Here is a 25,369-nt window from a genome sequence, read left to right as displayed (position 1 = left end):
GTAGGTAAATTCTTGCGTGTTTCTCGTTTTTGTCTTCTCTATTTCGAAACTGCGAGAGGGCATCTTTCCTGACAACTTACCATGTAGTAGCAACGCCATTTCCTTTGAGTCTCAACCTAGTTTTTAGTCAGGAGAAGGATGAGTAAGATGGCCTTGATAGAAGAACATATATTCTCTACAGTACTACATGTTCAAAGGGTGTGAGGATCTTTTCAAAGATAACAAGTTGTGATAATGTCCAGCTGTTAGGGCTGTGCACAATCCGAGTTGAGTTTGAGTTGGGCCAGCTCGAGCTTCACTGAACTCAGAAAACTCTAGCTCAAACTCAACTGCCAGAAGGAGTCCGTCTCCAATGGAAGAAGAGCTCAATAACCAACTTAATTTCTTAAGCAGAAAACTTCGTTCCTTCGTGCACTCTCTTTCAATACCATGTTAATGCATCTTTGGTTTTTGTTGAATGCCCTTAGAGTTGTGACCTGCATGATTGATTTTCACGGGTCCAAGGACTTGGGCTTTCTCAGGTTATTTAAGAAACCGAAGCTTTTGAGGAGTCCAGATTCTTGAACCATAACGCTCTATTCTTTTCAGGAATGAAAAAGGGAAATGGGGTTGTATTTTCAGAATGTGTATGCTTGAAAGCACATAAGACTGCCAACAATGGAAATTACTTGCAGGCCCAAATATATATATATATATATATATATATATATATATATATATATATATATATATATATATATATATATATATATATATATATATATATATATATATATATATATATATAGAGAGAGAGAGAGAGAGAGAGAGAGAGAGAGAGAGATGGAGGGAACAGAGAGAGACAATAACCAGTCCACTTAGCTTGCATAATGACACTTTTAATCCCAAGCTCAACATTCTTCAATACCATCAAGATAACAATCTCCAGGATTTAAGCTAAAAACGTGGCTATAAGACGCCACCCAACCCAACTGGTTGCGCTACCCTTAGTGTGTGTGTGTGTGTGTGAGAGAGAGAGAGAGAGAGAGAGAGAGAGAGAGGGTTTGTATTCAAATGAAGAGGATATCACTAGAGGGATTGGATTCAAATCAAGTATACTCTTAATCATATATGTTTTTTTGGATATTCATATGTTCATATTAAGATACGAATGAAGAAAAGTCATATCTAAATTCGAATCCACAATTTGATTTCACAATTTAAATCTGATCCAAATACAACTTTTACATTCACATGCAAATCTAATTCAGAACTGAATTTGATTTTGGAAATGCAAGGGGCATTAGTAGTGCCAAAGCACTTGCTAGAAAGTCGCTTTGCTAAAGGTTGGATAAAAGATATTTGTTTAAAACTAAATCCAATCGGATATTTATGTATATCCGAATCCAAACTGATGGGATATCATTTCTTTAATCCTAATCAAATCTGATTTTTTAATCTGATAATGAATTTTTATATATCTGTTTTTTTGAACGTTTGATTAGATATCTGATCCAAATTAGATATATTGACATCTCTAATATTAAGGCAAGAATGATACCCGTCGAAGAAACCATTGATTGTATGCCAGTGTCCCCTACTTAAGCTCATAAATGACGCCCACGTCACAGAAGTATATATTCATCAACGATTTGTTCCATGGTCAGAATATTCATTGTTTTTCACTGACGGCTTGCTTGGTTAATGTCAGTAAATTTTTCAATACTGAATAGTTTGACTATGTCACTTTATGTTAACACACGAAACAAAAGTAATTTTACCATCAGAAATGTAATTGCTAACTTGCACTAATAATTTGTTAATGAATGTGGCTACAGTGACGATCTGGATGGCAGAAAAAGATAGTCACATCAATGACGGGGCCGGTGGTAGAGGCTGCAGTACTGGCCGTCCCCCCCGCCCCACTCACACACACAGAAAGAAAAAAAAAAGGTCTTCAAAAGATAAATTTCTATATAAAGTAGAATATTAAAAATGTGACTTTGTTCCTTTAAAACTTTTGAAAAACATAGGTTGGGTGTTCTGAAAAAAATTTCAAAAATTTTTTTTATTGGGTTGCACAATGGTTCGCAGCCCCCTTCCCTAAGCTGCATTTGATCATCGATGATAGGGTTGGATATGACTGCCAGTCTCACAGATACCCATGGGACATCGGCTGAAAGCAGGTGCCTCGTCAGTAGGGCTGCAGACGAGCGAGTCCCAGCTTGAACTCAACCCAACTAAAAAAATGTCGAGCTTGATCTCGGTGGAGTCACGATCCATAAAATAGGCTTGTGCTTGACCCGTTTAACTTGTTTATATTAAGCTTTCTTGTTTCTTTTGACTCGTTGAACTCATCAACTTGTTTAACCAATTCAAGTGTGATGAACCGGTTGTACATATTCAAGTCTAACCTTGTTTAAACAAGTCAGTTCTTGTGTACAACTCGAACTCGAGTTATTTAACATTTGAGCATAAATTTGTACTCAAGCTCAAGTCAAGTTGAGCCTCCCAGCACGTTGTGCAGCCCCACTCATCAGTTTCTCATAAATCTCTAACAAAACCGAAAAATCACTGTCAAAGCAAATACCTTTGCTTGTAGTAATCAGCACTAACCAGAATTCATTTCAAAACAGCACCACCATTTGCCACTATAATTTTCTGCGTTGTGCTTGCAAGGTATTCCAAATTGATGATTTTCTGGAATTGGATGCCACATAGGAAGGATCAAATCATTTGACAAGAAATTTGAACCGAATATTCCATACATGTGCTGGAACAGGATCAGAACCAACTCATTTATTTTGGAACAACCCATGATGCCAGTGTTTCTTGATTCCTTTTATATATATATATATATATGTCCTAATTGTTTACATTTTCAAGACTAGCAGGAGAGATGGTTAAGTGTGCATTTGTGTCCACCGTGCACACAGCTTCTCATGCATGACATGTGGACTCCTGATGGCCTTGGCCCACTTTTAAGGGCAGGTGTACATCATGCATACTGATCTATGCAAGCCTTTGTATTGTGCATAAGCCTATGCATATAACCACCTTCGAACCCTTACTTACTTTGAAAAACACTACTAGAACTTTTTTCTTATTTACTAGCTTTCTTTCATGTCTAGCACATAGAGCTTATGATTAGTTTTGCGTCAAAGTCATTAGGCTAACTACCAAGTGAGCTTTCATGATCATCCTCCTCCAATCACGTGGTTGCTACATTAATTAGATGAATGTATGATTAAAATTTCCTTGCATGTCCAATCTAGCTAATCACCTTTTTTTTAGACTGTCTAAGCCCCGAATCTCAGAGGCAAGGAACAAAGAAGAGAGACTTGGGCCTCTTCCGGGTATCTTTCCCCCTCCTTCCTTGGACTGTCCAACTGGGCCTCTCTAAGTCAAGACATATATTTTAATTTTGTCGGGCTTACGAGCTAAAGGTGCGGTGGGTCTTCAAACCCAAACACCCATTCATGTTTTTGACCCCTCACATGGCAGTGTTTTTCCACTATTCGGCCTTTTCTCATAAGCTGGGCATTTTCTTTTACGAGGCCCAAATGCTCATTCCTGTGTTTGACTCCAATATAAGCGGTGGCAAGGCCAGGTTGTTTCTTTAGGGGGGTCAAAAAGTTTTTTCACAACAGCATATTAGAGATTTCAAAACTGTAATTGGGACCAAATTCAAAATTTTGATTCATTGCCAGCCCTCCTGGAAAAGTGAACTTTGTAGGCAATATTTTGTGATCCACTGCCGAACGCCGAAGCCGTATGAGCTGAACATCATTCTCATGTACAGTCGACCCAATAAATATTTCACAAAAAACAATGGATCCATCGACAAAAAGATCAACAGCCTGATTCTTGTCGAGGGTGGGGCCATATGAGGTGAAAATATCATGTATGATCGACCCAATGAATATTTCACAAAAAAGGGATCCGTTGACAAAAAGATCACCCTAAGAATATAACGGGCGTGTGATTCTTGGCCCCTGCCAGCCCTCCTAGCTCCGCCACTGGATACAAGGCCACCACCACTTGCCACTGCCCCAGCGCAGTAGAAGAGGGCCCACTCAAGGTAAATTATTGCAAACGAAAGGGGCCCAACCGATTGCATGATTGGCATCGATTCTTAGAAGGAAAAAAAAAATTGACAACGGAATGCCGAAGAAGATCGTGTAAGAATATTTTGCCAACCTATGGGTCATGGTAAAAGATACGAGAAGTGACAGCCCCGTGTCCTACTAGAATCCACGTTTGTCCTTAGAGTTTCCCGCTTAGGGAACAAAAGTTTTGAACTTGGAAAGGGAGAAGGACGATTCTTGTGGGGGACATGGACAAAGAAAGGTTGTAACCATTTTTTAGGTAAAGTTTTTCTTTTCGGAAAAAAAATCCAAGCCAAAGAGTCTGAGAAAAGTGCCTTGACACATAAGTCGTCCTCACGAAAGAATATCATCAACATAGACCAATACACAAGTTTAAACATTGTTCCCATTGAGTTTAGACAACAATTAACCTTTTTAGAAGACAAATAAGGCATATTCTTTTTCAAGTAACCAAACCATTAATTTGTCACGATACTTTGAATTTACTCCTGAAAGGTAGAACCCAAAGCATCTTGGAGAGGAAAATGTTACTCAAGCTTGTGAACAACTTTCAGGAAAGTAAGCACTTGAACGACTAATATAAGAAAGATTTTTTTTTTTCAAATTTAATGTATTTGGTTGTAGATTATTGTTGATTGTCCAAATTAATATGAACTATATTAATGCATTTGATTCTTCATTACGTGTGAGTGGGGAAGACTCATTACTTCGTAGAGGATTGAAGCTTCCATTCAACACTTTATCCCTTAAAGGTATAAGATTTGCTTTTATTGCCTTTGGGTGCTGCTCCTGCTGTGCTACAACTTACAGTGACCTTCTTTTTATAATATAAAAAGTTGTTGATATCAATGAAAATTGACCGCCTATTATCTCCACCCATGTGCCAACCTATTAGAGAGCTTAATTTTGGTGGGCCCGAAACTCAGTCAAGCAAATCTGCTGGTCTGGTTGTTGATGAAATTTGAAATAAATTATTAACATGAAAATGAATACAGACATTGGTCTTTTGCTGGCTGAATTATTTTGATGAGACATGTTCTTTTCCTTTTTGCTGTCATTCGTGCTCCCGTCGTTGCAAAGAGTGGAGAAAGACGTTGCCACTAATATGCTCGATCGAGGACTTTCTTTCCCAATGGAGAATATGGTTTAACGCCATTGTTGGAGCCAGAAAATTTTAACAAAAGAGCACTAACCATAGATGGGTTTGGTGTCTACAGGAGATTGAGGTGAGTTTACGGTGGGCAGTACATTTTGCTGGACCCAAATCCAGCTCCCTCGTAATATAACTTTTCAAGAACCAGTGTTGGCTGGCGTGGGCAGTAGTAGCACACACCAGCTCACACCTAGCTCTGCTACTGTTTAATGGTTGATTGGTGGTGTATATATATGGCATATTTATCATTATGCAGCAGTGGAGAATATATGAAATATGGTACATTAAAGGGCATATTTAGGAGTCTCAAGCAGCATAACATAGCTAGTTGAATTGGTGCGGCTCATGTGAAAATCTCATGTCATCAGTTTGATTCCTACTTAGTGTTACTCCCCTAGGCGGTATGACATGGTAACGAGTTGAAGACGCATGGACCGACCATACCATAGGCTCTTCTATAGCCTTAGACCTTGGAGGCAAGAACCTTGGAGGCAAGAAGAATGAGGGAGACTTCAGCCTTCACTCGGGTTGTGAGATATTTCTCCAATTCACCCAAAGTCCCAATATAAGGACTTCCTGACGTCTGCATGATTTTACTTTGAAGAATGTGCACCCCACAATGGTGACTTAATTATCATTCAATTAGAACAAATCCTTTGCTAAGGGCCAAAGGTTAGGAAGAGGAGCATGACCTTAGATAGTGTAACCTATCTTATTTACAAGGGTGGAGCCAGAAGCTAGCAAGGGTAATCTCCCTCTCCCACCACCATAACTGCTATAATTTTCAGAAATGTTAACTTAGCCCTTACAAAAATTTTAATAAATATTAATGAATGCCTATGATAATTTTTCACAAAGGCTTTAAAAATGATGAGAAGATGGTTGGTCACAACTAGAAAGAGAGAGTTCCCCTGCAACACGAGGCTCCATGTGGTGCATGTGTTTTGGGGTGAACTTGGTTATGTGCACATCCTGCGTATGGAAAATTGTGCACAGGAATATGTAATAACCAAAAAACCCTTGTTCAAATAAAAAAAAGAGTTTTTAAAAGGATAGAAAAGGATTGTGCAAAAGTTAACAAGTCTAATATATTAATTACTTCATAAAAATTTCTGCTTGTTGCGTGAAGCAGTGTGCACACAACTCAATCTCATGCTACCGAAGGAGCATACATAACATGGGCCACACGTTTTGAAACTGTCAAACCTAAGTTGGATTTGTGTTTACATTCTAATCAGTGCAGTTAATTTTATTTTTCCCTCAGGTTAACACATTTAGTATAGCCCCTAATTGAGAAAATTGCAAAATACGGTCATTGTATTTAAAGTATAAGCAAAAGCTAGCTAGGCTCGAAAAGTAAATTCTTCAAACAAACAATGAAAATTTGGATGTTAAAAAGGAAAATCAATCGAGTGGCCATGGAGCTCTTCTGCCACCGGAGCCGGACTCCCTCTGGCTGTTAAAATATACTGCGGCCACCGGCAAACCCAGGTTGTACTGTGCAGCGAAGTCTCTGGTATTGAAGTTGTGGCGCCAACTGGGCGCGTAAACCGTCCCCCGGCCGAGCTGCTGGAACAACACGAAGATGAGACGGTGGATCCCAACGCTGGGCCTTGGCTGCTCATAGCACACTACCTCTCTGCCTGCAACAAAGAGAGAGAGAGAGCTCCTTTCATATTTCCTGAAGATTCTGGTCGTTTCGTCGGAAGGCATGGAAAGAAGCAAAGTTTTGGCACTCACCGAAGGCCGAACCAGTGGTTGCTGGAATGTCAATCACCATCCTAAGTAAAAAGAGCAAAAAATAAATTAAAACTTCTTCTTTGGTAGGCGGAACACAAGCATGTGCATTTTAATGTGGACAGATTTGTGGAAATGCATGCTTTCATCAGAAGTTTGTTTCTTTCTTCAAAAACGAAGGTCCAACTGCAAAGTTCAGTTTAAGTCCTTTCACTCTTTGGTAGCAGGAACTCTGCCTTCTCTGGAATGCAGTGTTTCAATTAGTTGAAATACAATATAGACGAACACACCAGGTTCTCTCTATACCACAGAACAAACCATTCCTCCTCCATACCAGGTTCTCTCTCTCTCTCTCTGATGAGTCAGAGCAAACAACTGATGGACATGATCACAACTTGTTCGCTTTGACAAGAACCTCATACCCTTCGATCATGTAGGACCAAGAATATATGTTCTTCTATCAAAGACATCCATCTTACTCATCCTTCTCCTGACTGAAAACCAGGTAGAAACTCAAAGGAATGGTGTTGGTACTGAATGGTAAGTTGTTAGGAAGGATGTCTCTCGCACTTTAGAGACAGAGAAGAAGAGGAAAATGAAGAAACAGGCAAGAATATACCCAGTTGAGAAAGACAAAGGTGTCCTACATCCACAGCTGCTCTGAGTCTCCACTGTTTTCTCAGAATCAAAAAGTGATACAAGAGATGGTAGCCCTAAAGGCTAAAGCCGAGCATGCTTCTTGAAGTCGGAGAAAATATTGAGGGTTTTGCTGCTGAATGCTGCTCTCAGGATGGTCCACAACTGAAGTTTTTTTCTACTGACCTTCTCCTAGAAAGAACAGACAGGTACCTATCCTGTTACCTAGATCATGAATATTGGATACTTACCAGTGCAAGTATTCTCCAAGTGTAGGGCTGCTTGGGCTAGGAGCATCAGGATCAACCATAACCTGATCAAAGAAAGAAAAAGGGAAAAAACTCTTTGTGACACACATAAAAGGTTGAAAACGGACACCAAACTCAGTGACCAACAGCTCTTACCAGTGTGTAGAAGGTCCTCAGATCATCCCCTCCGACTACAACCCTAGGTTGGTGAGCCACAGCCGATGGTTTGAACTCACACCCATTTGCCACTTCCCTCGAGTTGTATCTTACTGTTAAAGATACAGACCTGTTAAAGGGATCCAACACATCACCCACTATCCTTGCCACCACCAATGGGTCTCTTTCTCTTCTGCTCATTTCTGCCTCTGTTTGCCACAGGTTGGGTGATATCAAGGCCCACAAAAGGCCCACAAAATTAGCTGAAGCAACAAGCAGGAGGATTCAAGCTCTCTAGATACGTTCTCACAGTGTTGTTTAATTTCCACGACTTGCCTCACATTCTTGAGTTGCCCAATTGTCATCCAGGGGGAAGTGAGCCCATGCAACTTATATACTCTTTAGATATGATATTTTAGTAACTTTTTAAAAATAAATCTTCTTATTTTTTCGATTTTCAATTTTGCCTTTACAAAAAGTTTTTCTTTTCAGTGTGAATTGGGGGGGGGGGGGGGGGGTATTTTTGTTATTAAACACATTGACGCACAAAATTTCATGCGCCCAACATATGCATATAACTAGTTCACATCGAAGACAGCTTCACACCAAATATCCCAACAACCTCACGTACAAACCTAGTTATATACAGAGACATGCTCTTGTGCATGCCGAGTACCCCCAAAAGTAGTCTAGTGACATATACTTGCCTTTTCTTAAAAGTGCACGGTGTATGCCGTTACGTAACCAGCTCACCCTCATGTATATACAGAGATAGAGAGAACAGGGGGTTGGCAGGGGCCATGGCCCTCGTCACAATTTGAAAAAATAAAATTTATGCTTATGTTTTTAGAAAATTTTAACTTCGCTTATGTAAGGATTTTCAAAAATATTGTTCGGCGTCTGTATAAATTTTGAAAATACTATTCGGCCTTTTTTTTTTTAAAAAAAAGCTCTGCCCCTGTATATTTATGATCACCCATCTGGAACCTAGTTATGAAAATGTAAGTGAATAAGGTTGCAATATTACCCATCTTGTACCAAATCCAATTCCAAATAATGACCACATATTTTTTCCGCCCTTTCATATGAGAGTGCACATTACATCTGAAGACCATCTGAAGAGAGGAATTATTAAATAGCATAACACTTAGTTAGGAGCAAAAACCGGACCGGCCCCTTAACTTTATTTTTTTGGGAAACTACAATAGGAATGATAGTAAGAATGTTTTGTTGGAAAACACATGCTAATTCATTTTTTGACTGTATAATAGTTTTTTTTTTTATGACAGAAAAATGAACGGCTTTTGTAATGTTAAAAGTTGAACTGTAAAAAAATCAATATTTTTTCAAAAAAAAACTTGAATTAAACATGTTTACATTCAACTAGTATTTATAAACATATTAGAATGTTCATACTTTGTTTAAAATTATTTTTTAGCAGAAATCTAGGGAGGCATTTGTCCGGCCCAAAGTGGTATGGGAAACACCAATTTATACTAGGTTCGTATATTCCAATTTAACATAAAACATGTCTCATTTCTTGAGTCGCCTTCCCACACCCTCCAGACATCTTAACTTTATTTTTTTTATTTAAAATACGTGGGCGGTCCATGTGGACGACCAATAACAGTCGAGAAAAACGCTTGCTGCATAAGAGAAGACAAATTATATATATATATATATATATATGTATATATATATATATATACTCTCACGGGTCATGAGAATGGAAGAATTTTACAAGTTACAATTTAAAATTGGACGGCATCAAAATGCATCCCCCTTCTCACTCATTTTTTAATGCAAGCTAGAGAGGCCCACCCTCCAACAAAAATCCATGTGCACTCCTCTTGTTTCGCTTCCTCTGGCAGGGCACACAAGGGTACATGTATGTCCCCTCTCTCTATCTCTCAAACCCACACACATAAAAACGTGTTGTCAAGAAGGAGGTGCTCATAACTTATTTGAGTTGGCTATTGAGGGGGCTGATTAGTCGCAGAGACACAAATTTTGAGCTGAGGGTAGGGTTGCACAACGAATCAAGCCAATTATCGACTCAAACACAGTTCAAAAAAACTCGACTCGAGCCCAACTCATTTTTGAACAATGTGTTTAAAAAAACTCGACTCGAGCCCAACTCATTTTTGAACAAGTAGAGGTCAAGTTTGAATTTATTCTTGAAATGTTAAATGAGTTGAGATTGAGTTGTAAGAACTCAATTCGTTTAAGCTCGGCTCTGCTCGGCTACATAAGGCTGGTTTATTATAGTTGAATTAGTTAAATCAGTTAACAAGTTTAACAATTTGAAGAGTTTAACGGGTTAAAAGAAATGAGATAGGTTAAAAGAAACGAGTTAAACGGTTAAGCATGTTGAGTTGGAGCTCCATGTTGTATAGTCGAGTTGAGCTCGAGCCGATTCTTTAGAGCTTGACTCTAGTTCAATTCAAGCTCCAGTTTTTTTTTTAAGTCCAGTCGAAGCTCGAGCTGGCTCAGCTCGAAATCGACAGCCAGCTCGAAATCGACTCACTTCGGGTGTAGCTCTCGTTGAGGGACATTAATTCTAAAACTTTTTTATGTTTAAGTGCATGTGTAGAGCTGCTTCCTCCTGTCACGGTGAAGCTGATTATACACACTATGTCTTAGTATGAATTTTTCATGGGCTACTTCAATGATGACAACAAATGCTTATGGTTAATATGAAAAGAAACTTTTTGTAGGAAAAAAAGAAACTGCAAAAATAAGATTTTAGAATCCGATAAAAATAAAACTTGTCATCTGTTATATGTTTATCGTTACGTCCTTATCTCATGTTTCTTTTGTTATCTCATACTCATTATTTCATATTTATGTTTAGCGTTATTTCATAAATCTGTCAGTGTCTCGTCCATTTACATTTTTTGTTATCTGATATGCACTATCTCATACTTCTATTTAATGTTATCTCATATTATCATTATCTTAGACCTCTTTGTTAAGTTTAGTGTTATCTCATACCTTTATCATTATCTTATTTTTTTTATTATTTCATACATATTAACTCATATCTTAGTCATTATCTCCTACAACTTTATGTCATTATCTCAAATACTATGAATACAAGATAATGATAGACGTAATGAATGAGTATTAAAGTAAACATACTTATTGGTAATATAGTCCAAATTCAGTGTACACTCTTTATATAGACATGAAACAACATATGTCACTGTCTTGTAGCCAAATGGTAAGTCACCCTCTCTCCCTCTCCTCCTTTTTATCTATTTCTCTCCCTCACTTTCTCTTTTATTTATTTCTCTCCGTTATTGCTGCCTGATATCAATCAATCGAGGGAAATTACGACAACTTCACGCATTGCTGGGTAAGATGTACAACATCATTTCGACTTTAATTAGTTTCCTTTTATGTTGAAGCCTGAAGGACATAAGAGGTTTGTGCAAAGCAAGTTCCGTGTCCATCGGATTTGAAAGGTGTTCGGAGCAGAGGAGGAGAAGAGCGAGTAAAAATTTTCGGCGGAGAAGAGGATGGTTTCTCTCTCTCTCTCTTTCTCTCTCTCGCTCTGTGTGTGCGTGTGGTCGCAATGAGGGTGTAGTAGGGAGTCGAGGAGGATGGGAAATTGCTGCTCGGACCGGGTGGGCACCGGAGCAGGAGAGACAGGCGGCAGTGGAGGAGTGGTGGCCAACAATGCCGTCGATTGTTTCCTCAGGGGGCGTGGTGCTCTATTCGCAGATGGGGGTAAACTTGCTTCTGCCGCTCTCCTCTCAGTGCACCTTCTTTCTCTGATCATAACACAGCTGGGAGCTTCCTCTTCAGAAAGTTACTTCGAGTTCACTTTCAGTCGTTTTAGGGAAGTGTCAAATCCTAGTCTGTGGATTGATCTGTATAACTGCAGAATCTATGCTTGTTTTTTCAAGCATTAACTCATGCATAATTGCTCATAGGCATAATATAACTAATTCATCGAAGTCTACTCTAGCAGCTTATACTCATCCATTTATGGAGTTGCAACATTAGCAGTTGGTATTCTAAATATATTCTGCAGGATCTTAAATGTCTGGCTTGAGCTTACTATGAAAGCTCAGGTGAATCTTGTTGGATAGGGGCCATTGAGCCATATTCGGATATCTAGTAACTGCAAATTACTAGATTTTATTTTAAAACTGTTCCTAAAAGATCTCTTAAAAAATCTACCACGGAACCACAACTAGGGTTTGGGGAAAACCTAAGGGGCTGGACTTTATATTCCTCTCTCCAGAATTGCATGTGTGAGAAGCCCCTTGGAAGTAAACCCCAAAAATCTAACCTATTCAAGTGTGTTTTTCCTTTTCTTCTTCATCTTCTCCTTCTTCTTGCTTTTGCCGTTTTTTCCACAGGGGACCCTTGCTGCTGCTTCAAGTGAACGCTTGCATCTTTCGCTTCAGCTGTGACTTCTCATTCTCCAACAGTGGTATCAGAGCTAGGGTTATCGATCTCAAGTAAGTCCGTTCAGACTTCTGTGATGCCCTTAGTGAATGCCTAAGTATGTATCACGCTGGGAATGCGTAAACATACATTATGTTGTTCCTCGAATCATATTTCGTGAGTGTGCAAGCATCTAGACCATAGATTAAAACTATGTGGCGCATATGAAGCGTGGTAGGCTAAAGCTTACTGTTCACAAGGCAAAACAATTGAAGCATGCTAAATTAAAAATCAACTTGAAGATATGTAGCATGTTACTTACAGTTCAGTTAGAAACAATTTCTGTACATGAATTTCAGTAGACAGATGTTTGCATATACTATGCCGGATTAGAAACAAAGATAAAGAGGGTTTGGACAGAGAACACATAAATCAAAGGACTTTGTGATTTTTTTTTTCTCTCTGTCGATCTCTTTCTTTTTCAACGACCGAGCATGTGAAGAACGCCTTCACCGACAGGAAAGGGCAGGTCCTTTTCTTTTTCTATTTTGTCTAAGATAAGAGAAATCGAAAGAGAAGGAAGGCTGCACACTCTCCCTGCTGAACGCCTGACGGCGGCCCTTCCTCTCCTTCATCATGGAGAAGAAGGGGCTGTCCGACGCCTGTTCCCTTTCTTGTAATTAAAAAAAAAAACAGAAAAAAAAGGGGAACAGCCACCACCATGGCCGGCGGTGGCCCTCTCAGTTACGGGAGTAGTGGCTGCCGGCAGATGAAGGGATGAGTAGAGGGAGCAGAGTGCTGGTTTTCTGAGAACGGGCAGAGGGGTTTTCATCTGCTTGCTGCTCACCGAAAGAAGCTATGGTCGTTCTCTGATTGGAATGAGCATCTCCTCGCGGTAATGGCGGAAAATGGCCGGAAATGGTGCAGCGGGGAAGGCACGGCGGAGGCAGAAACGGTGGCGGCGGAGGTGGGATGAGCTAAGTCTTAGCGAGGAGGGAGAACAAGGGTCGGCCAAACCCTAGCAGAGCGAAAGTTTTGGGGAGCGTAGAGTCGAGAGGAGAGAGAGAGTCGAGCGGAAAAATGAGGAAAAAATCGTTCGAAGGGGTATTTATAGTAGAAGTTTGAAAAATACAAATTTAGTCCACCTCATTAGCAAAATGTTTAAAAACACTGTCATAATTTGTAGAAATTAAAACCACAACATTTTTGCTAAAAAACTCTTCAAAAAGAGGCTCGCGAAAGTTATTTTCATTAAAAACTAAAAATTTTATGAGAAATTGCTTTTGGGTACCTTCATAGTTATTATAAATTGCAGGAAGAGGGTCTTGAGAAATTATTTTATAATTTCAGTGGAAAACCGTGTTTTATGGAAAATTACAAATAGGCACCCTCAAGCTTATTAAAGGTGCATAAAGAGGGTTCTTAAATAAACTCTTAGAGGAGATATACATGTTTTAAATTTTCATTTAAAGTCTTCTTGTTTAAATATTATTTTAGAATATTGTGAAATCTGTTGATGTGATATTCATTGTGATATATTTTCCCTGTCTTTATTGTTCCTTACCTGCCCTGGAAAATTAATTTAGAAATGACATCAAGAGTGAGAGCCTCTGAATTAGCTAAGACTGAAAAACTGAATGGGACAAATTTTCATGCATGGAAGCATAGGATAATGTTGGTATTGACTTTGGAAAGACTCGTTTATGTGATCAACCAGCCTTTTCCTACTTTAGGAGACAAACCTACAGATGAAGAAAAAAGGGCACATCAGTCCTTTACCACTGATGATCTGATGGCTAAAAGCATCATGTTAGCCTTCATGGAAGATGATCAGATCAGAGTATTTGATGATTGTCCAACTGTCAAGGAAATGTTTGGTACTACTTCTTCCAAATACAATACCATGACTGCGATGCACGTACAGTTACTATTAGAACAGTACAATTTCTATAGGATGAAAGAGTCTGACAACGTAATGGACCATGTTAATAAAATGTTGGTCATGACTAAAGATTTAGCCGTGGTGAGGAATGTCATATCTGACAATATGCAGATCAGCACAATCCTGAACAACCTACCTCCTTCTTGGGATGTGGCAGTTACTGCCATGAGTGTCCAATTTGATAATCTTACTTTAGAAAAGCTTCCTATACAGTTAGCTCTACAACAACAATGTCTGACCAAGAGAAATAGAGCAGAATTGATGACAGTCCAGGAAAAACCTGTTGGTAGTCATGTGCCTGTAAAACCAAAACAATTTAAAAATCGAAACGATGGCAAGTTCAAGGGCAATTTTGCAGGGACTAAGAAATCTCAAGGAACTGTAGTGAAATGCTACAGATGCGGAAAGCCTGGACATATAAGGAAGAACTGCAGGACAAAATTCTCAAATACGGAAGACAATAGTGGTCAAGGCAACTACAACAAAAGGAAGCCTCAAGGGGACTCTGACAAATAAGACATCTGTGTCATGTCAAAATGTCTGTTTGCAGATGAAGATCTAACTGGATGGTGGGTTGATTCGGGAACTACTCGTCACATTGCAAAGACAAAAGAAGGAGTGATCCACATGAAAAATCTGAGTCCGGGAACCCACAAGGTCTATATGGGAAACAAGTCTTATTGTGATGTCTTGAGAATTGGGGCATATCCTCTAAATGTTGGGGGTACAAGTGTTGTACTTAACTAGGTTTTGTATGTCCCTTTCATGAGGAGGAATCTAGTGTCTGTTCCTGCACTGACTGGGAAAGGTTTTGAAGTACGTTTTATTCCAGGAAAAGTAACAGTGGGAAAACATGAAAGGTTCATGTTTGGTGGAAAATTTATAAAAGAACACGGTGTGTTCAAACTGAATGATATGAATGAAGCTTCCAGTTCTGCTTATTTTGATTGTGCAATGAGTGTGAACGTAAACTTATGGCATGAAAGATCAAGCCATATAAGCATAAAAAAGATGTAGACTCTAGCACAACAAGGTTTAATACCTGATATAAATATAAATAATTTTGCAAAATGCGAGTCATGTGTATACAGAAAAATGACAAGAAAACCACAGAAAAATGACAAAAAAACCATTTCTGTATAAAGTAATTCGGGCCACTGACCTATTGGAGATAATTCATGCTGATATCTGTGGAACTTTCAGAATCCAAACTCATAGTGGCAAATTATACTTCATAACGTTTATTGACGACTTCTCAAGATTTGGTTACATATACTTAATTAGACATAAATCAGAAGCACTTGAAAAATTCAAGGAATACAAATCTGAAGTCGAGAGACAACTTGAAAGAAATATCAAAATTGTAAGGTCTGATCGAGGAGGAGAATACACTTATAGTGAATTCCTCGAATACTGCAAAGACCTTAGAATTAATAGGCAAAAAACAATGCCTAGGACACCACAACAAAATGGTGTGGCTGAGAGGTGTAATAGAACTCTCTTGAACATGGTGAGATCCATGTTGGCAGGAGCATATTTACCAAAATTTTTTTGGGAAAAAGCTGTGTTAACAACTATATATACAATAAACCGAGTGCACTGCAAAGCAGTCCCAACCACTCCTGATGAAAAATGGACTGGTGTAAAACCAGATCTGAGAAATTTAAGGAGATTGGGATCTGTAGCACACGTAAAAATTTTAGATCCAAAACTAGTTAAACTAGATAACAGATCAGTGAGATGTATATTTGTTGGATATCTTAAAGGATCCAAGGGCTACAAATTGTATCATTCATCTATGGGACTTATAGAAAGTAGAGATGTAGAGTTGATAGAAGAACTCAATAATAAAGATTTTGATGCAGTGGAATATCGAAATGATACACTGGATGATCTGATTTACTCAGAGGAACAATCTGGTAATGAACCGACTGGAGGTCAGTCTGGTAATGAACCGACTGGAGGTCAATTTGGAAATGAACCAACTGAGCAGAAATCGTCTGAGGAATAGTCAGGAAATGAACCGAATGAAGATCAGTTAGGTGATGAACCAACTGATATGAATACCTCATCATCTCAGACGTTATCCGGTCATAAAAGACATAGAGCTCATCCTTCATATTTGAATGATTATTATGTATATCTGGCAGAGGAGCTATGCTATTTAGCAGATATTGACGAAATGTCTGACAATCTAACATATGATGAAGCCATTAGCTCGCATGAATCGTTGGATTGGGTGAATGCTATGGATGAAGAAATTGAATCCATAGAAAAGAATAAAGTCTGAAAATTAGTAGATCTTCCTAATGATAGAAAACCCATTGGATGTAAATGGGTGCTGAGGAAGAAGTATAAAGCTGACGGATCAGTCGAAAAATTCAAAGTCAGACTGGTGACGAAAGGTTTTTCTCAAAAGAAATGAATTGATTACTCAAAGACCTATTCGTCGGTTGCAAAGTTTGCATCAATCAGAATAATTTTGGCTATCGCCGCAATCTATGACTTGGATATTTGTCAGATAGATGTGAAGACTGCTTTTCTGAATGGTGAGTTGAAAGAAACTATATATATGACTCAACTACAGGGATATGTCATCAAGGAAAAAGAAGACAAAGTGTACAAGTTGAATAAATCGTTGTATGGACTGAAACAGTCTCCTGGACCGTGGTATTTTGCTTTTCACAAAGCAATTATAAAACTTGGGTTTGTTGCAAACCAACTTGTGTATATGTTTAGAAAAGTGGGAGTCTTTTTTGTATTCTATAATTATATGTTGATGACATATTACTAACAGAAAATGATAACGCCATGATTGTCAAAACGAAGACTTGGCTGAACAAAAACTTCGAAATGAAGGACTTAAGTAAAGCATCCTACATATTAGGAATAAAAATCACTCAAAATAGAAATTCAAGAATCCTGAGTCTAAGCCAAGAATGATATATTGATTATATCTTGAAGAAATTTCGTATGTTAGACTGCAAACTGATTGGGACTCCTATAGCTAAAGGATCAAACTTAAGCAGGAGTGATTGTCCGGGTGAAGGATAACAAAAATTAAATGTTTCCTATGCACAAGCGGTTGTTAGTCTAATGTATCTAATGCTGTGTACCAGACCTTACATAAGTTTTCCTATCGGTCTAGTGAGTCGTTATCAAAGTAATCCTGGTTGGCCTCATTGGGAAGCAGTCAAAAGGATTTTTCGGTATATTAAAGGAACAAAAAGATTGAAATTGTCCTACCAAGCTGATGAGCTTACCTTAGTTGGCTATTCAGCTGCGGATTTTGCAAGATGCAAAGACGATAGTAAGTCTACTTCTAGTTATGTATTCCTCTTTGGAGGTGGGGCGATAGCCTGGTCTCATAAGAAACAGGGATGTGTTGCTCAGCACACTCAGGAAGCAGAGTTTGTAGCATGTAACGTTGCAACAACTTTTGCTGTCTGGATAAATCGGTTCTTGAAGGACTTGAAATTCGATCTTGGTCATGAACCAGTTCAACTGTACTGTGATAATCAGATAGCGATATCTCTTATAAAAAATGGAGCTGTTAGCTCAAAGAGTAAATATATAATGGTGAAATACCATTACGTTCATGAAATGATTGAGAAAAATGAAATCTCGGTTGATTATTGCCTATCAATGATATGGTGGCTGATCCCTTAACCAAAGGTATAACTGAAGACTTGTTTTCAAAACATGTAGCCCATATAGGGCTAAGATATATTTGAAAGGTTGCGAAGGAAAAACTATTGAATGGAAAACCTCGCTGTAAACCTTGAAAAAGGTTTAGGTTACGTTGGAAAAGCCAATTATGAAAAGCCACGTAACAAATTGAATAAAGAAAACCCACATAGAGTGGAAGCAAATTGGCGATCTCATGACCAAGTGAGAGATGTTGGATAGTGGCCATTGAGCCCTATCCGGTACTAGATTTTATTTTAAAACTGTTCCTAAAAGATCTCCTAAAAAATCTCCCAATGAACCGTAGCTAGGGTTTAGGGAAAACCTAAGGGGCTGGACTTTATATTCCTAGCAAGCTCTTCAGAACTGCATGTGTGAGAAGCCCCTTGGAAGTAAACCCCAAAAATCTAACCTATTCAGGTGTGCTTTTCCTTTTCTTCTTCCTCTTCTCCTTCTTCTTGCTTTTGTCGTTTTTTCCACAGGGGACCCTTGCTGCTGCTTCAAGTGAACGTTTGCATCTTCCGCTTCAGCTGTGACTTCTCATTCTCCAACAAATCTCTTGTCTAACCCTGAGTCGCCCAAGTTCAGGTCTGCTAGCATTGAGGACAAGAACAACTACCATTGATTTTCTTATAGACTTTAAACTGCCTTTTTCCGAGACCACCTTTTTCTGTAGCATATTTTGCAAGTTTTTTGTTTTTTTTGTTTCAAATGTGGATTCCCCTCCTCTATGCTAGATGTGATTCAATAAGATTTTGTGGTTATGAAGTTCAAATTCTTACTATAATAAAACGTGTCAAACTTACTACAAGTCTAAAACTAATATGATCTTTCTCAATTAGCAGAATGTTGAATTGATCTCTGTGAAACGGAAATGACTGAGCTACTCAGCAATTTCTGAGGAAGTTTCAGTGACATTGACAAATGAGAAATTCAGACAGAATGGGTAGCAAGAGAGAGATGATGGTGAAGAAAGATGTGGGGAGCAGGTTCAGAAAATTGGTGAAGCGAAGGAAAAAACAACAAAAGTAGTATCTTTGAGTTAAATTTTCAATTCTTAGTGACCTAGACAGGGCTCTCTTATCTAAACTCCAGAACAGAAACGATAAGGTTTAACATCTTTACTGTGCTGCCCTTATGCTACAAAAGTGACTCTGATGGGGAGATTTTAGATAATATATTTTTCTTATTAGTCTCAAAAATACGTCTGAATGTTCTTCCCTATTCTGAGAGGGAAACTGCTGATCCATTTGATCCCACCGACAAAATTTCCTTGCAGCGTTCCTCTAGCCAAATTAAGACCTCTGCTTAGGTTTTATGCTAATTGTTTGTTTGATTGTAAAAGCACTTTGAACATGTTTATACGTGAGCCCTGCTATTCACTTCATCATCCCTTATCATGCTCACGAGTTTCTATGTTTCATTAACTCTCATATTTTACCTTCATATATATGTCTCTGTGTGTGTGCATATATTTTGAATCCATTGAAGCCACCTCCTCGAGTTGGACGAGGATCTCTGACATCTGCTCGGCCTCCATATATGACAGCATGTTTTCGAGAACCTTTGTTTCAAGCATGATGCAGTCCATTCGAATCTCCTGTGCGACCATGCTGCAACATTCCTCATTGTGCTATCTGAAGGCATGAGCTGCCACTTTTCTTTTACTTGCAAAAAGAGATAACTTTTAAGCATTAGAGGTGGGTGGGATTACACATTTTTCACCTTCTGTGGGTATTGAACTCTTGACCTTGGTCAACTTAAATCTTGTAACCCAAACCCCTGGCTGGTCTCATGGAATGTTTGTTCCAAACCACAGTCATCCCCTAGGAGATCAGTGAAACTCGTTGCACCACAACATGGAGTACACTTGTTTTCCACTCGGGATCTAAAGTTGGGTTAGATTCAGCCTCTTCAAAGGAGAGAGTTGCTTCCAGTAGATGAAATTGGTTGCTGGAATGCATGAAACTTAACTGGTAGCCCATAAATTGTGTTAATGTTTTATGAAAGTACATAGTAAAAGGTTTAGTTTTTTTCTAAAAGGCAGAGAAAGGTCTGCACTACAAGGTAAATTTTCTTTTCAAGTTGTCTGTTTTCATGGGTTTTCCTTCCCCATTACGGTTCTGCTGGAAAATTTGCTGGCTTTTTTTTGGAACGACTTTTTGGCTTCCACTTCCTTGAATAGACCTTTGAAGAAAAACGTTCTCGTTTGGGGCTTGTGGAGTGTGTAAAGCAGGAGACTGCATTGGTCATGGATGATTTAATTACAACAGGAGACACTCTATGTGCTGCTATAAATCTTATCGGTGTGTTTTAACACCCCACCTCTTGAAAACCAGCACCACTTCTTGAGCTTTGCAGCAGGCAAGTTCAAATTGAAACTAAACATAGCTGATGTTGTTCACCATTGCATTTTTTTTTTGTAGTAATCGATGTTCAAATATGTGCTTCAATTGGCTCAAGCCAAACACCAGCAGCCGTGTTTTGTTTTTTATTTAAGTGCTATACCGGTGGTTAATTCACTGGTATTGATAATGTATATTAGTCACTAAAAGCATCGGTATGGGTTGGCTATACCGGGCAACGCATTTCTACTGCAGAAAGCTATGACAATGTAAACAACAACGGCGATCGCAGTGGTGAAAATACTCGTTAGTATAGAGCAATAGTGGTGGCAATACCAGTGAAAATGTCACCGGTATAGGTCTGTTTTCTTATAGTGCCAAGGGAATTGGTGCGATCAGCTGATTCACCGATCCGAATGAATAGGTTGTGAATTGGCCAAAAAATTCTTAAATATTCATTTTTTACCAAAAATAAATGAAAATCCATATGTATAATCAATTTGAAATGCAATAAGTATTAAAATATTTGGAAATTAAGTTAATAGCTGAAACTTGGCACACTTGAATGGGTTACCAAATTGAATTGATTTTCCACCAATTTGATTGGTGTTGGCCAATTCAGATTGTTAAGGACATGTCATGCCTGAATTGGAACAAGCAAAAAAAAAAAAAAGAGTAATCGCACAAGAGAATCCAAGTTGTAGTGGATATGTTAGATTGCCAGGAAGTCACATTCACACAGTCGTAGACATCTAACGCGGAAATATTAGTGCATTACACATTGTGTCGCGCATTTTCCATACATAGGGATGTCAATAAATCGGATTGAGATCCAATTATTCAAACATTTTAAAAAAATTAGATACGGAGAAAAATTGAACATCTAAGGATAAAATTTGGAATTAAGAAATGACATCCGATCTAGAGTTCCAAATTTCATTAATAAATGTCTGATCAGATTTTGGATAGGATTTAGTTTTGAATGAAGATCCCACAATTGATGTCCACACGTTTTGAAAGTTAGTTCTTAACATATTATAGTATATTATAGTGTGCATGGTTCAGATTCAGTTTAAAAGTCGGATGTAGACCCGAGACGTAAACTCAAAAAATCAGATTTCGATTGTAAACTTGGATTCAGATTTGGGGCATTCTCGATTTTTTCATAAAGAAATATACATTTTAGACATTTAATTTTTTTCATAATTTTTTTTTACTTAAATGGGATATTTCAATTTTTCGTGGAGTATGCATGTAACCCTTTTCAAAGGATTTCCAAACTTTTAGACATATGGTTTAACCTGGCCCTGGTGCTTCGTGGGCGAGTTCCGACCACCAAAGCCTTAGGCTAAATGTTCAGGTGTGGAACTTGATCTCGATTTTCCGACTTTGGGATGTTGCCCTATACTCCATGTCCAAGACAACCTTCTTCTTGTTCTAATGGTGCTGGAACTTAGTGCAGACATGGATGAAGGAAGACTGTTAGTCTTTCTAAGAACCACGTAAATCCATGTGTACTTTGGTTCCTTTGGTCTTCTTGCTGGAGTACAAGAATCATGTCCTTCAGGTCGAGACTTGGTCCAGAGTCTTTAACTTGACACGCCTCCATTCACCTGTGCTAGGACAGGTGGTTGTCCAAATTGATCAGGACCTTCTGAAACTGGCAATGAAATATATTCTAATAGAAAAGGTGGTCCGGAGTATATTCTAATAGAAAAGGTGGTCCGGAGTTGAAGGCTTTCTGTTCATCTAAACCGGATGGTTCGTACACGCATAGAAACAGTATCACATGTCCTACTCTTATTTCATATGGAATATTGATCGTCAGGGGGTCTTTCTCTCTCTCTCGTCGCCAGAGCCTACCTCTCTCTCTCTCTCTCGCTGCTCTCCCCCCGTCTCCTCACCTGCCGCCCCTCTCGTTCGCCCGCCCGTCTGCTCTGCTCACCTCCTGTCTCTCTCCCTGTCTCCTCACCTGCCGTCAGTCTCGCCCACCTGACTGCTCGGCCGTCTCTCTCACCTGCCTGCTCGCCCGTCGCTCCCAACCGCTCGTCTCCTTTCCAGCTCGCCCATCTCCTCACCGCCCGCCTGATCGTCTACTCACCTCCTGAAGCCTTTCCCCCGATCTCCTCTCCTGCCGCCCATCTCGTTCGCCTGCCCATCTGCTTTGCTCACCTCCCGTCACCTCACCTCCTTGGAGCTGCACGACAACTGTTCGATGTATTTTCTTTCACAACATTTGGCTAGCTACTGGTCCTCAATTGGTGCCTTGCTCTCACATTGTGTTAAGTTGTGTCTCACCAGCCTACGGGGCCGTGCTCAGCTTAGGCTTTGAGCGGGTCTGGACGCAGCTGCCCCTGGCAGTGGGTGGGCACACACGTGAGATTGGCTTGGTTGCTTTGCACCGGTCACTTTACTCTTGCACGGGGTTGGTGTCATGGCAACCCTTCCTCCTCCTCTGCCTTTGCGACCACCACCGGGGGTTTGGGTTGGGGGTCCCAATCTTTGTGGTATCAAGCCGGGTAACCCCCTTCCCCTTAATCGCTTGCTTTGTCGTGCAACAATCAGTTTTCTTTGCTCACCTAAGGGGGTTCGTCAGGCTAGGGCGTCATCTTTCAGTTGGCAGTCTACCATCTTCAATTGTGTTTTCACTGGCTCACTTCAGCTGCAAGACACTCGCAGCCTCCTCCAGGCATTCCTCCCATCGGCGCGTTGTTGCTTTCTCATTTTGCAGATGGGTGATTGTTCCTTGCGACCGAGGCTCCCCAAGGTGGTCTCTGTTGGTAGGCCGGCTCCCTCGCCTTGGTGTGGCCCCTCTTCCTAGCGTGCTTCCAGGCTTCGTCACCTTTTTCGATATGTCGCTTATATCCGCGTCAGATGGGGCAGTGGTGGTGTCAGAGGTGTGCTTCCTTGAATGACCGTCGGGCCCTCACGTGTTCCCACTGTCGTTTTCCTGCTTGTTAGAATAATCGTCGCCTTTTTGGTCGGCGGCATGGCTTTGCAGCGGTCGCTTCTTCCTTCTGGGTCCAGGTTCCTCTGCCAGTTGTACCTCGGTCGCCTTCGTTGGATGCCAGCGCTATTTTCTTTGAATCTATCAGACTTCCTTGGCCTGCTTGTCCTGGTACACGGGGTCCGCCTTTCTCAGTAGAGGTCCCGCGGATCTTCAACCCAGGTGGTCAGCCACACCAGTGCTCTTCGATGACCAAGCTCCTGCCTTCACAGCTCCCGCCCTTGCTTCCCTCATCGCGGAAGCCAGCCTCACCTTTGCGATCGAATCCTGCGTGCTCTCTGTGGTGGCCCCTTGAGGTACCTTGCTTGCCCCTTCCTTTTTAAGCTTTGCCAGTTGGGGATTCATGCACGTCCACCTCGGGATGCCTTGACCCGGTGTTGTCGGCTGCTCAACCAGACCTTGGCGACGTTTGGTCCTTTGTGCTGTCACCGTCGACTGCCCACCCGTCAGCAGGGGGTCGCCCCCTTGTGGTCACTGTTGTTGCTTGCTCTTCTTTGACTGAGGCCTCCGCTGTCTTGACCTCTGGCTTTTCGTCACCCCCAGTCAGCCCATCTCCCTCTGTTGCATGTTTCATGCTCTTTACGTTTGTTACTGGCCCCCCTCTGCCCCCCTACCACTCAGGACCTCTTCCTTTGGATATTTGAAATGTATTTCTTCTGTTTCTTTGGATAGTAGCTTTACCACTGACTTGCCTTCTCTGTATATACTGCTCCCTCGGCTCAGTCGCGGCTCTCCTCGCAACCCCGCCTGCCTGCCCCTCCCACCTGTTAGCCCTGCCCTCCCTCACATCCCTTCTGTTGAAACTTTTTCCCCCACCTTGCAGTCTGATTCCGCGTCCACCATTGCACCCCCGACATCCCCTCTCTCTCCTACTCAGTTGTCTGGTCCCACCACTAGACCGATTGTTTGTCCCTCCTTGCCCGATAGGTTGCCACCTGGTGCCCCCTTGTTGGATGATGAGCTTGGCAACTCCCTTCTGGATGCGCTTGCCGCTCTTAAGGTCACTCTCCCGCAGGAGCAACTTGATTTGTTGCGTTCTTCTTTTGTTGTCGTTGTTGCACCGGTCTCCCACTCCAGCCTTGCTAGGTTGCGGCGGGAATTGCATAGGATTGGGGCTTCTGCAGCGTCTATCCTCCCTCCTGGTACAGCTAGGACGGCCAGGCGTATGTCGCTTCACGTGGTTTCTCCATGAGGGTAGCATGTTGGAATGTGCGGGGCCTGAGTGCCCGTTATCGGCGTAGATATCTCTCTTCTTGGGTCCGTCAGCATGGATCTTCGGTGCTTATCGTGGTTGAGACCAAGTTGTCTGTCATCTCTCATGCTTGTGTTCGTACTTTGTTGCGTCAACCGTCCTTCGGGTTCCTGCCGGCTAATGGTGTCGTTGGCGGCATCCTGCTGGCTTGTTCTCCACCTCTTATGGGGGTTGTTGTACATGTTGGTAGATACTCTATCTTAGCTACTCTCAATGGTCTCTGGTCTAATGGCCCGGTCTTAGTTACTGCGGTGTATGGCCTTTGCGTTGGGGCTTTGCGTGACCAGCTGTGGGCTGAACTGCATCATGTTTGTCAGCTTGTTGCTTCACCTTGGCTGTTGGCAGAAGACTTCAATTATTTGCTTAGCCCTGCTCTCGTCCTCCCCTATCACTTTTGGTCCGTCTATGTCTGCTTTTCGTTCGTTTGTCGATGAGTTCAGTCTTTTTGACGTGCCTCTGAATAATGGTATGTTTACTTGGTCCAACAATAGGAATCCTCCTATTCTTCGTAGGTTGGACTGCATTTTTCTCTCGCCTGAATTGTTCTCTGCTTTTCCTTCATCCTCTTTGGTTCTTGGACCGAGGCACTTGTCTGATCATGATTCGTGCTCCTTTCCCTTCTTCGGGGTATGGCTGGTACCGGGCGTGCCAGGTTTCGTTTTGAGCTTTGGTGGCTTCGAGATGAATCATTTGTGGCTACTATCCCTAATTGGTGGGCTC

The 25,369-nt window shown here is 40.6% G+C and overlaps 1 protein-coding gene and 1 long non-coding RNA gene across 2 annotated transcripts; one reads left to right on the top strand and one right to left on the bottom strand.

Annotated features, from left to right (window-relative positions):
* Nucleotides 1–6,632: 6,632 nt before the first annotated feature.
* On the bottom strand, nucleotides 6,633–8,219 carry LOC116260204 (protein HEADING DATE 3A-like). The gene is made up of 4 exons (XM_031638354.2): nucleotides 8,019–8,219; nucleotides 7,866–7,927; nucleotides 6,982–7,022; nucleotides 6,633–6,884 (listed from the first exon to the last, which is right to left on the bottom strand). The coding sequence occupies exons 1-4, from the start codon at nucleotides 8,217–8,219 to the stop codon at nucleotides 6,646–6,648; spliced, it is 543 nt and encodes a 180-aa protein (XP_031494214.1). The 3' UTR covers nucleotides 6,633–6,645.
* Nucleotides 8,220–11,322: 3,103 nt separating this feature from the next.
* Nucleotides 11,323–19,530, top strand: LOC126410370 (uncharacterized). Its single transcript, XR_007574245.1, has 3 exons — nucleotides 11,323–11,750; nucleotides 12,389–12,490; nucleotides 18,891–19,530. It is a non-coding gene; the product is annotated as an uncharacterized LOC126410370 (long non-coding RNA).
* The last annotated feature ends 5,839 nt before the right edge of the window (nucleotides 19,531–25,369 follow it).

Source organism: Nymphaea colorata, chromosome 9 (genome assembly GCF_008831285.2).
Source record: "Nymphaea colorata isolate Beijing-Zhang1983 chromosome 9, ASM883128v2, whole genome shotgun sequence".
NCBI classification, from domain to species: domain Eukaryota; kingdom Viridiplantae; phylum Streptophyta; class Magnoliopsida; order Nymphaeales; family Nymphaeaceae; genus Nymphaea; species Nymphaea colorata.
Note: the sequence above shows the minus strand (reverse complement) of the source record. Positions and strands in the feature narration are given on the sequence as shown.